We start from the raw sequence: 12,388 nt of genomic DNA, 5'->3' as shown, positions 1-12,388 counted from the left end.
CCGAGCCCCACTTCCGTAGCAATGGCGATCCGGCCGCGGAGCTCTTCACGGCACGCTTCTGCTTTACAGCTACTTCAATTCTAACTGTTGTTGACTTGTCTCTCCACAACTGCCCACAGCTTCTGCTACATTTAGCTGTAATTGTCAGTTCCTCTCTTCAAACGCAAGCTGCTCCTTTCGCCGCCCGCTCTTTTCATGCCCGCACCTTCTGCTCGTCTAACCTTGCCTCTAACTCCGCTCCTTCCAGCCCCATGCGTTCAGATAAAGCTAACAAGTCTCGTGTGGTACCAATGGCTCCGAGCCGTTAGAATTTTAAAAAATCCAAACGAACGGCTTTGACCTGTTGCGGAGGCCTATTTGTGATGCATGTTCTTGTGTTCAAAGGTTCTGACGGTTCTCTGAGATGGAGCTTCCGAGAACCCAATTGAGGACAAAGCCGTTTGTTTCGAAAACACGCACACAAATTTTTAATATAACTAGAATAAGGACAAAATATAAAATAAACATTCAAAGAGACATCAGGGCAAGAAACACACTTAGGGTTAGTATGGCGTTAACGGTAGGCGAGTCCGGGCTGACCACGGCTACAGGGGCGCATGATGGCCTCGACGTGGAGAAGCGGCGACAAGACGACGAGAGAAGTGGCGCCGGTCTCACCGAAGGTTTGGGTGTTGCCTGTGAAATCTCTCGGACTTTTCTCGTTGGACACGGTGACATAAAGAGTGGATTATGTTTGTTCAAATAGAGTGTGTTGAGATAGCTTGTCGCGCACTTAGCGGCAGCTTTTTTTCTTTGAAAAAAACTTTTTAAAAACGGGCCTATGTGATGGGTCTAGTACGCGACACGGTGCGGTTGTTAGAGGGGACAAGAAGCAGACGAGAAGAATTGGGCGCGCCGAGGTCAATTCCGTGCTGGAAGGAAAATGACAACGTCAAGAGCGTCTGGCACCTGAACAGGCGGTGCATGAAAAGAAACTAAAATAGAAAAATGCAATCCAATCAGAAAAGACCACGGAGCTTCAAGTGGGCAATGAGCAAACGACGAATCGGCCCGAGCGGGAGAAAAAGCGAGACACGCCGGCAGAAGGGGGAGACGCAGGGAGAGTTCCAGGAAGCGCCGCCAGGGGAAGGTCGGTCACCGGACCGGGAGTTGAAGACAGGCTTTCGGGTTCCGTCCCGAGCCACCAGGACGTCACCCGACCGCGGCCTCCTGCCAACCCATTCCTGTGCGTCGGCACGCTACCCGACCGTGAACTGCTGCACAAGGCCGGTGAGCTTCTGCGCCCGTGGGCAGGACGAGAGCAGTCGGGCTACGGGCCCGAGTTCTGCGCCCAGCTTCCTGGCCAGAACGCCGCCGCCATCTGCTAGTGCCGCCTGCTGCCTGAGGCCGGCGATCGGGCTTCTGCGCCCGTGGGCAGGACGAGAGCAGTTGGGATTCGGGCGTCGATATGTATCCCGCAAACAAATGCATCGCCTAATAAACGACGTGTTTCCTGGTGGAACGATGTAAGGAAGCACGAAAGAAACAGAATAAGGCTTGCAATCAGCTCCGTGACTCCCCGACTATCGAAAACCTTATCAGCTTTAAGAAAATAAACTCAGAAGGCAGAAGAACGCGCCGCCGTGCTAAAAGGGATAGCTGGCAAAAATATATTTCCGACATTAATTCTTATACAGACGAAAGAAAGGCCTGGAACAGGGTAAACAAATTAAAAGGCCGCAGAACACATCCTATATCATTAGTAAACACATAAACAGGCACTCTTGAGGGCTAAGCTGATTGTCTAGGAGCACATTTCGAGCACATTTTCAGTACATCTCCATTATACAGATACATTCATAAAATACCTGCGACTAGCAGAACAGCTGAATTTGACTCGGAAAGGAACATCCAATAAAGCATACAATCGTCCATTTGGTATGGCTGAGTTCCAGGCCTCACTGAACTGTTGCAAGAAGTCCGCTACAGGAAGTGACAGAATTATGTATGAGAATATCAGACACGTACACCCTTAAAGCCAAAGAACACTACTGTCACTCTTCAATTCCATGTTCTCTGCCGGCTACATTCCTTCTGTCTGGAAAGAAGCAATCGTTATCCCTATTCTCAAAGAGGTCAAGGACCCTTCCTCACCCCACAGTTATAGGTCAATAGCTCTGACAAGTTGTATATGCAAATTATTTGAGAAAATGATTAACCGTCACCTCATCCATTTTCTTGAAAGCAACAAGATACTCGATCCGTTACAGTGTGGTTTTAGACAGGGTAGATCCACAAGAGACCACCTTGTCTGCATCGAGACAAATATCCGTGAAGGCTTTGTCCACAAACAGTTTTTCCTGTCAACATTTTAGATATGGAGAAGGCATACGACACAACCTGGCGCTTTGGAACCCTCCGTGATCTGTCTGAAATGGGAGTTCGAGGCCACTTGCTATGCGTGATTCAGAGTTATCTCTCCAATCGCACGTTCCGTGTCAGAGTTGGTAACGTTCTGTCTCGTCCATTTACGCAAGAGGCTGGTGTTCCACAAGGAGGTGTGCTGAGCTGCACTCTTTTTATTGTCAAAATGAACTCGATCCAGACTGCCATACCACGTAGTATGTTTTATTCTGTCTATGTGGATGACATCCAGATAGGCTTTAAATCATGTAATCTAAACGTCTGTGAGCGACAAGTACAGCTTTGCATAAATAAATTGTATAAGGGGGCGCACGAAAATGGTTTTAAGCTAAATTCGAAAAAAAGTACGAGCGTCCTGTTTTCTAACAAGAGAGGCATACTTACGGACCCCGCATTAGATCTAAATGGAGAACGACTATCTGTGAGCCATGAGCACAAATTTCTAGGAATCCTTTTAGACAGTAAGCTGACTTTTGTACCACACCTGAAGTGTCTGAAATCAAAGAGCCTCAAGACTATGAATCTGCAGAAGCTCTTGTCACGTACATCTTGGGGAAGCGACAGACGGTGCCTTTTAAAACTTTACAGAAGTATAATATTAACACGGCTTGACTACGGAGCAATAGTCTATAGCTCTGCTGCTCCCAGCGCTTTGAAAATGCTAGATCCTCTTCACCACTTACGTATCCGCCTTGCTACAGGCGCCTTTAGGACTAGCCCTGTGCAAAGCCTCTACATCGAATCAAACGAATGGTCATTGTACTACCAAAGGACATATTTAACTTTCTCCTACGCCCTGAAACTTAGCTCAGATGTTAAACATCCTTGTTATTCCACTATATGCGACTTGTCCACTGCTAGGCTGTTTCGTAACCACCCGGCCACTATGCCTCCTCTGTCTTTCTGGTTGGAAGCACTCTCAGGAAATAGAGGGGTCCCTATTTAACACAATGTCCTAATGGCTCGTACATGGCTTCCACCGCCTTGGGAGTGGCAGACTATCAACTGTGACATCTCTTACTTAGAAATGTCGAAACAAGCACCCAATGCTCACATACAATTTTCTTGAACTTAAAGAGAAGTATTCCTGTAAAGAATATTACGCAGATGCTTCGAAGTCTCCTGCTGGTGTTGCTTACGCAGCTCTCGGACCCTCCTTTTCGAACGTCTGGGCCACTAAACCCACACACCAGTATCCTTACGGCAGAAACAGGCGCTATACTTCCTGCTATTAAAAACATAAGGCGCAGAGATGTCGCTAAAGCTATTGTCTTTACAGACGCATTAAGTGTTGTCAGAGCCCTAATTAGCTTACGAAAGCATAAGAATCCCGTTTTGAATGAGCTGTATAGCCTGTTGTGCTCCGCATATATGTACAACCAAACTATTATCCTATGCTGGGTACCTGGCCATAAAGGTATAAGAAGCAACGTAGCTGCTGACGAAAACGCTATGTCAGTGAGTTTTAGCAACACAGATAGAAATATCCCCACTCCTGCCACAGACCTAAAGCCCTTTCTGCGCCGTAAATTGAGGATACAATCAAAAGCAGAGTGGGATACACAAACATTGAATAATTTTCACATCATAAAACCAAAACTACAGAATTGGATAAGTGAGAAAACAGCACGGTACAAGGAAGTGCTTCTTTGCCGATTAAGAATAGGACAAACTTACAGCACTCACTCTTACCTCTTGACTGGCGAGGATTCTCCTACTTGTAGTAGGTGCGGTGATAGCTTGACAGTGCTCCATGTTCTTATCCAGTGCCCTGAATAGAAACAGAGAGGAAAAAGTATTTCCCTTCGGCATATCGGGAAAATATACCACTTCACCAGGGATTTTTTCTTAGTGATGAACCACTTTTTAAACTGCTAATAGTCTTAGATTTCGCACCCGAAACCGACATTCTGAAAATAATTTGGCGAGGAAATTTTAACACGTGATTACCAGCCCTTGTATTCGAGGGACGTCTTGATGCTTTAGTGCAACTGTTGTCTCGTTTTCGTATGTTTTTTATCAAAAAACAACTGCCATCGTCCACGTCCATAACTAATCAGTGTCATTATTTCACTAGCTTTACGTCATTACAGATTTACGTCAGTTACAGCGAAAGTTTTTAGGCACCTATACAGCCATGCCACACCTACCATAATAACTTCACTGTCTGCGCCATTCAGAATAAATCCTTTAAATTACCATTTGTCAAGGCGCTCTTTGGCCATAACTGGCCCATTAAAAAAAGCATATCATCATCATCATCTTTGCAGTTTTCCACTGCGTCCAGGGTCGTCGTCCTCGCTGCAGCTGTACAACATTGATGTTGGTTCCCGTAGTCACTGGGTCTGCTTCTCGCATGTCACGAACGTCGCCTAGCGCATTCTCTGAAGCTATGGCAAATTCTTCTGCTTCCTCAAAAGTTAGCTTCTTCCGCATTAATAGGCAGTGTCGTGCGTCGTCGTCCCTGATTCCGCATACTATGTGGTCTCACAGCATACGGTGCAGCGAGTTGCCGGAGTTACAACTTTCCGCCAGTCTCCGAAGGTCGGCAGAGTATTCCCGAACGCTTTCTCCGTCCCTTTGCTTGCGCATAAACAACGAAAAACTCGCAGATATTTCATTAACTTGAGGATTGTAATGTTCCTCGAGGTATTCAACGACTTCATCGTTAAGTCTGGCTGTTAACCGACACTGTTGGAAAAGCGCCCTTGCAACATGCGCAAGACATTATCGCTCAATGAAGACACCAGCAGAGCTCGGCGTTTGGCCGTGTCCGTAATTCCATTACCCTCAATATACGCTTCCAGCCGTATCCTGTACGTGCTCCAGCTGCTCACCGTATCGTCGAAAACTTATGGGTGAGATGCCATCATTCGATCCTGTCGGTTGCAGACCATGCTCACATGAAATCTCACTTTCGTCGCCACTGTTATAGCGCAGCTAACAACAACACACGCAGTAGGTGCAGGCAAAGGAGTAATTTATTGAAGTTAGCGTGGCTGCTTTTATTCTGCACGAATCAGCAGGTGCATGCGCACTTCGTGGTGCGATAGGCGAGCTTATAATGACGCGATACGCCAGAGACTATTAGGCGCCTTTGAAGTCGTGGTCAGCCCGGAATCGCGTACTGTTAACACCATACTAGCCCTAAGTGTGTTTCTGGCCGTGATGTCTCTTTAAGTGCATATTTTATGTTTTATCATTCTTTCTAGTTTCAATAAAAGATTTGTGTGTGTGCGTGTGTTTGTGTGTGTGTGTGTGTGTGTGTGTGTGTGTGTGTGTGTGTATGAAACAAACAGCTTTGTCCTCAATTGCTTTCTCGGAGGCTCTGCCTCAGTGAACCGCCTGAACCCTTAAGCAAAAGAACCTGCGTCACACAAGAGAAGGTAAGTGCAGTAGAGGACCACAGAAGACTAGGTGGGGTGACGAAATGAGGAAATTTGCGGGTGTTAGTTGGAATCGGTTGGCGCAGGACACTGGTATATGGGATCGCAGGGAGAGGCCTTTGTCCTGCAGTGGACATAAAATAGGCTCATGATTATGATGATGATGGGGATGATGTTTTATCAACAGCTTGCTGCCAGTAGACAACTTGCGCTATGCAACATGACGTCAACTGCGCTTTACATGTAAATACAGGACATGCTGCCCTTGTGTCTACAAGATGACTTGAAGATGTCCGAGGCTGACAAGGTCTGCCGCATCATGATGGGTCTCGCAGACGACGCGTTCAATTTACCCGTTCTCAATAATGCGACCACCGTTGACAGTGTGATCAAAGAGTGCCGTCGTCTAGAGCAAGCAAAATTCCGGAGCATGTCGCCTCAGTTCGAGCGTATATACGGAATGCTGCTTCAACGTGCTCCAGCGAGGAAACTCTGTGTCAATCATCTCCATCAGAGCACATGACGCGCATCGTCTCTCGAAAACTCGAGGTCGCATATCCAGCTTCTCATAAACCCACTGTATCCGAGATCTCGACGACGCCTGCTCCATTGTTCCAGGCCATTGTTCGCCAGGAATTTGTAAGCCTTGGTTTCGTTTATACTGTCTACGCCATGAACACTCCTGACACCGTCCGTGGACAGGCCTCGTCATGGGCCGTACGTCCTTCATCGTTCCAGAAACCTGTCGGAATGGACAAAAGCCGACGATATGCCTACCTGCTTCCTGTGCAGCACAGCTGGACACATTGCTCGCTATTGAGGCAGCTAGTGGCCTTCTCAGTCCCATAGCCCATTTTCCGCTAACTCTGGTCGCTTCCCTACTCTAAGCCGCTAGCCGCTCCGAACCGTATGCTCTGCTCTAAATATCCCTGGGTAAGTTAGCCGCTACGCCCAGCGTTTCTGCCTCATCACCGTCCATCTCGTTCACCGACTCGCCGCAGCTCTCCTTCGCCATCCATTAGCCGTCGCTTCTCGCCGGAAAACTAGACTGCGGAGCACCTGGAAGTAAAGCTGAACTGATAACATTGACCCGAAATTCCCTTTGGCCCTTACGTGCCCACCAGAACACCCCTGTAGTACATGTCGACGGCGTTCCTAGCAGAGCTTTGGTTGATATTGGGGCGTACGTTATTCCTATGAGTGCTTAGTCGTGCGTGTCGCTCATGACCGCTGTTGTTGGGATGTGCGCAGCTCGCGTTACTGTGGTTGGTCGTAGTTAAATTGCCGTACTTGCGCCGTGACCTCACGACCTCATACTTGCACTTCGATTTTTTTAGCCCCATTTCGCTCTGATTGATTGCTCTATTAGTGTTCTCTGCCTTGAACTGCCTCGCCTCTGTGAACCGAGTCACTAACCTCCTATATCTCGATACATTGCAGAAATTTTGTTCGCCTACCATCTAAAACCGTTGCGTATGTCGAATTGCCAAGTTCGCAGGCTGTTCCAGGTGGCGACTACTACGTGACGTCTCTTACTGTCGCCCTGCTCTTGCACGGTATCACTGCACTCTACACGGTACGGAGCAATACGGCTTAGAGAACCTGCCTTCCACTCAGTAATTTTGGTTTCATCAAGCGATTCCTTCAACAAGGCATTTTCCGTAGCCCACCATTGCCCCCTGCAAGTCTTTCAGCTAGAAGCTTTTGCACTGGATCCTACACGTCTTTCGAAGGGCACTCCGACGCCGAGTACTGGTGGCAGCAGGGAAATGCGCAATATGATCCACAATGACCTCCCGCCTGAGGCCCCTGAAGCCCTTAGATGTATTCTTGAGTCGTACCGAGATCGTTTCTACTTCAGTAATCGGTCTTTTGGCCAGCCGTCCATTGTCGCGCATCGCATACACATAGGCGATGCCAATCCTGTTCACCGGCGCTCCTATCGAGCGTCTGCGTCTGCGCGAAGCGTCATTGCGCAGGAAGTCAACTAGGTGCTTGCAAAGGACATTATCGTGCCATCCTCAAGTCTGTGGGCATCACCTGTTGTTTTTGCTAAAAAGCAAGACGGATCGTGGTGCTCTTGTGTCAACTATCGCCCCCTCAAGAACGTTACTAACAAATATGCTTACCTGTTACCATGAATTTACGAGGCCTTTGATTGTCTATATGGTGCTGCGTACTTCTCTTCTATCGACACTTGATCTGAAGATCAGCAGATTGCTGTGGAGCCAATGAACCTAGAGAAAATGGCTTCTGTAACTCGCCATGGGCTTTAGGAGTTGAAGGCCACGCCTTTTGGTCTGTGTAATGTCCCAGCCACATTCGAACGAATGATGGATTCTCTGTTTCACGAGTTCAAGTATTTGTGTTACTTAGAGGGCGTGATTGTGTTTTCTCCTACGTTTATTACACTTCTCAAACGCATCTCAGTGAATATTAACGTGTTCCGCCGTGCCGGACTTCACTTGAATTTATCGAAGTGGCCTTTTGACTGTCGCCACATCACAATCACTGGTCATATTGCGGACGCTGCCGGCGTAAAACCTGACCCAGAAAAGATTGGAGTCATGAACGACTTCCCTTTGCCCAAGTCTGCGAAAGACGTTCGCAGCATTGTGGGGCTCTTCTGCAATTTTCGCCGGTTCGTGAAGAATTTCGCAGTGATTGTGATGCCGCTCACAGATCTTAAACAATATCTCCCTTTTGCCTGGCAGTCTGCACAAGCCTCGGCATCCTCCGACTTAACCACTCTTCTCGGAAAGTGCCTCCCATTTTGGCCCACTTAGATTGATGTCGAAGTCCGGAACGACGCGAGTGGTGACGAGATAGGCGAGCTCTTGGCCTAACGTCAGCGTGGGGCGAACTGCGTCATCACTTAAGTCAGCAAGCTGCTGCCTACAATACAGCGAATTTACTCAGTTACAGAACGTGAGTGCCTTGCAATGGCAGTAGCAAAATTTCGCCCTTATCTATTTGGCCGCCTGTTGAAGATTGTTGAAAAGAGGCTGGCCTCTCTGAAAGACCCTACACGCAGACTCCCTCGATGTGCAGTGCCCCTGCCAGAGTACACCTGCACGTTGGTATACAGACAGAGAACCTGTACAAAGATGCGGATTGTTTGTCCCGCCACAGTGTGGCCGACTGGGACTCCTCGCGCACTGAATCCCTCCATTTTGTCCTTGCCATGAGCTGGTTCCTTCACACCGCCCGATGAATTGCGTCAAGATGCCTACTTGAGGGAAATAATCCAGCGCTTCAAATACTCTCCCAGCGACGCCTCCATGAGCACATTCTGCCACAAGAATGGTACCTTATATCGGCGTAACGTGTATTTTGGCAATCCTGATCTCCGTCTAGTTATGCCATCACACCTGCGCTCGAATGTTCTTGCTGAGCTTCACGACGCCCCAATCGCTGGCCACCTTAGTGTTACTCGCACGCAGGATGGCATGCACCGTCGCTTCTATTGGCCTGGCCTAGCCCACTCAGTGCGGCGTTTTGACAGCGCCTGGGAGCTCTGTTACCGGCGACAGAAACGGTCTGCTCTTCCTGTTGCGTACATTCCGCCCATTGTCGTCCTACCTGGCCCCTTCTTCCGTCTGGGTTTGGACCTTATCGGATTCTTACCTACATCTGCGTCAGGAAACAAATGGGCTTCCGCTGGTACCGATTACGTGACGCACTATCAAATGACACGAGCGCTGGCGAGTAGCTGTGCAATAGACGCGACCGACTTTTTTCTCCATGACGTAGTTTTAACACACGGTGCCCCACGTAAATTACTGACTGACTGAGGCCGTAATTTCCTGTCAAAAGTCATCAACGATATCCTTCGGTCTTGCTCCACGCAGCACATTATCACCATATCATAGCATCCCAGATGAACGTGGTCGGCAAGCGCTTGAATCGGACCTTAACAAACATGTTGTCAAAGTACGTGCTTGCTGACCACCGTGATTGGGACCTTGAACTGCCGTAAGTGACTTTCGCATATAATTCCTGCCGCCAAGATAATGCTGGATAATCTCCCGTGTGCCTTTTATTCGGACGTGAACCAAGTTTACCTCCGGATATATTTCTGCCTTCCCTTGCGACTTCGAATACTGCATGTGCACGGTATTGCTAGTGCTGATTACACGTGGTAGGAAGCCTGTAGTTGACTCGATGCCTCCCGCCGAGACAAACAGAAGCGCCTTTACGACAAACGACACCGCGACCAACGTTTTTCGCCTGGGGTGCTCGGGCGACTGTGGACCCCCTGCTGAGGAGTGGGCCTCTGGCTGATCTGAGAATGGTGACATCGCTTGCTTGATGTTCGCTGGCTACAATAATGGTGGCCAGTGTTTGTTAGCCCTCGTAAGTACGCCGCCTGAATAGTTTACCTATTGCGCTTCCACGTAACATCATATAACATGCATTTATTTTCACATATATATATATATATATATATATATATATATATATATATATATATATATATATATATATATATATATAGAAGCATGCCCTTTCATTCGAGGACGCGCAAGCGCGCGGCGCAGCCATGAAGACGGGGATCGAAGGCGCTCGTCTGGGTGTTGTTCCGCCATCTCCGCTTCTTTCTGTATATGTTACCTAAACACTTTTTGACTTTTGTTTTGCCTAGTATTATCCCCATCACGTTTTTGGTGGAGGGGGGGGGGTACCAACTAGACACAACGGAGCTCCGCAGCGGCCGATATCTAGTTCTTCACACAGTGACAGAAGAGACGGTTTCTGCCGCAATAGCACGGAATTCAACAAACAAGGAAATGTGGACTTCTTTCTGTTTCCTGAAGAGTAGAAAAGTCGGTGTATATTGTCGTGCGTGAAACGTCCGTAAAACTTAAGACGGGTAGCACTATCCATATTTTAACACAAGCTTTCACTGTATTTTAGGAAAATTATTTTTTTCCGTTATTTTACCTGCAGATCTTCCGTATATAGGCGGAACATATTCACAGCCTTACTTTATCCTCCCTGCTCAATGCGCGGGCTGCTCGCGTGGTTGGCACATCGTCGTCGTCGGCACACGGACGCTGCCACAGCTACTTTGGCTGTGGGCTTTATATGGTAATGCTGCAAAAGAAATTACACCACACGGGATCCTCACACAGGAGTTTTCTCGATTCTTTTCAAGGGCAAATGCCCGACCACTGCGATGAAAGTTTAAGCTCAAGACCGCTTGCACAGGACGTCTGTGCTGAAAGCACCACGGGAGTACTCAAGATAAGAACAACACGAAGAAGTAATGTGAGACGAGAGTATTGCTCCTTCTTTTATTAGAGTTCGTGTGCGAGCTGAGTGCTCTGTCGGCAATAACAGGGTGTGTGCGGTTTTCTCAGCTGCATTTCGGACCGTGACCTTTAGCGGGTTGCAGAAAAACCTCCCTGGCGTTAGTCTCGGCGCGAATACCTGGCTTCGCCGCAGCAGCCATCCGCAGTGGTGACACCATGGCTCAATGCTTTTGGCGAAGGCATACGACGCCGCATGTGGTTTCCATCGTGGGTCCTTGTTGATTTTGTTTTAGGAAAGTTTGACGGCCATGTCATTCGATATTGGAGAAAAATTACCAAGCGTGGTCTTATTAAACCAGCTCCGAGCGCATTGGAACTGCTTCTAATATGCTTGTTTATGTTTTCCTCTCTTTATTTCAGACGCTGCACGAGAATTTGCAAACTGCTGGCATAAAAACGCCGTTCACCTTCTACGGTTTCAGGCCATACAAACTTGAACCCAATTTTGATACCTATACACAATTCATGCAGAGTATCAGCGGGTGAGCAAAGCTTCATTCGTATTGTTATCATTTCCAGCAGAAGCATCCCGTCAGAATTCTTTTCAATCCTTTCTTTTTATTTCTTGTTATCCATTCCTCTAATTAGTCGCTCTCGGTGATTATTGCACTGGCCCGGCATGGTGTAGGATGATTACGGAGGGCAAAGTGGACAAAATATTCACAAGAAGTAGTAAACAAATTCGAGCCTCAGCTTTATTCGACGTCCGAGGCAACTGATAACAGATGTGTTTCAGGCCGGCACGATTTAGTACGATAATAAAAATATAATGGCACACTTTATTTGTGTCCTACGGCAAAATCGCGGCTTAATTCCTGGTAGGCGCTTACATATATTGCACGGGTCTTAAGATATAAGAGCGCAAAGGATACGTACTTCTCTGCCCTCGGGAAACAAGCAGTCAAAAATTACTTAGGAAATATTACCAAGCATGGTCTTAAGTCGCACTAAACTTGACGAAATACAAGAAGGAAGAAGAGAGACAAATAACACGTCTGTCACCGGTCTCTTTTAAGTGTCCTGATTGGCGGGTGTCTCCCCTCTTCGTTCTGGTGTTTTGTCAAGTTAGCGCTGCTTAAGACCCCGCTTAGTGTAAACCATGTAGCCCCAATCTTCCGTGGTAATAGGAAATTACCAAGTCGAAACAAAAACTCACTTTCGCTCGAAGGCAAAGCGTTGCAAGCAGTGAGATGGCGCCGAAGGAGTCAGAACGCTGTCGTTATGGAGCCTGCCACTGGTGCTGCAGCTGTCGCACTTTAAGGGTACAAGAGATGGCACCAAAGA

At 47.8% G+C, this 12,388-nt stretch overlaps 1 protein-coding gene across 4 annotated transcripts in view; it reads left to right on the top strand.

Moving 5' to 3' along the window:
* Positions 1-12,388, top strand: part of LOC135920569 (uncharacterized) — a 150,842-nt gene that overhangs the window by 52,875 nt on the left and 85,579 nt on the right. For all 4 annotated transcript variants that reach the window (XM_070536199.1, XM_070536197.1, XM_070536200.1 and 1 more), the window contains exon 5: positions 11,465-11,586. In XM_070536199.1, the coding sequence (XP_070392300.1) occupies positions 11,465-11,586 (122 nt within the window). The remainder of the gene's footprint in view (positions 1-11,464; positions 11,587-12,388) is intronic.

This window comes from Dermacentor albipictus, chromosome 3, assembly GCF_038994185.2.
Source record: "Dermacentor albipictus isolate Rhodes 1998 colony chromosome 3, USDA_Dalb.pri_finalv2, whole genome shotgun sequence".
In the NCBI taxonomy this organism is placed as follows: domain Eukaryota; kingdom Metazoa; phylum Arthropoda; class Arachnida; order Ixodida; family Ixodidae; genus Dermacentor; species Dermacentor albipictus.
This window is presented reverse-complemented; position numbering and strand designations above follow the sequence as displayed.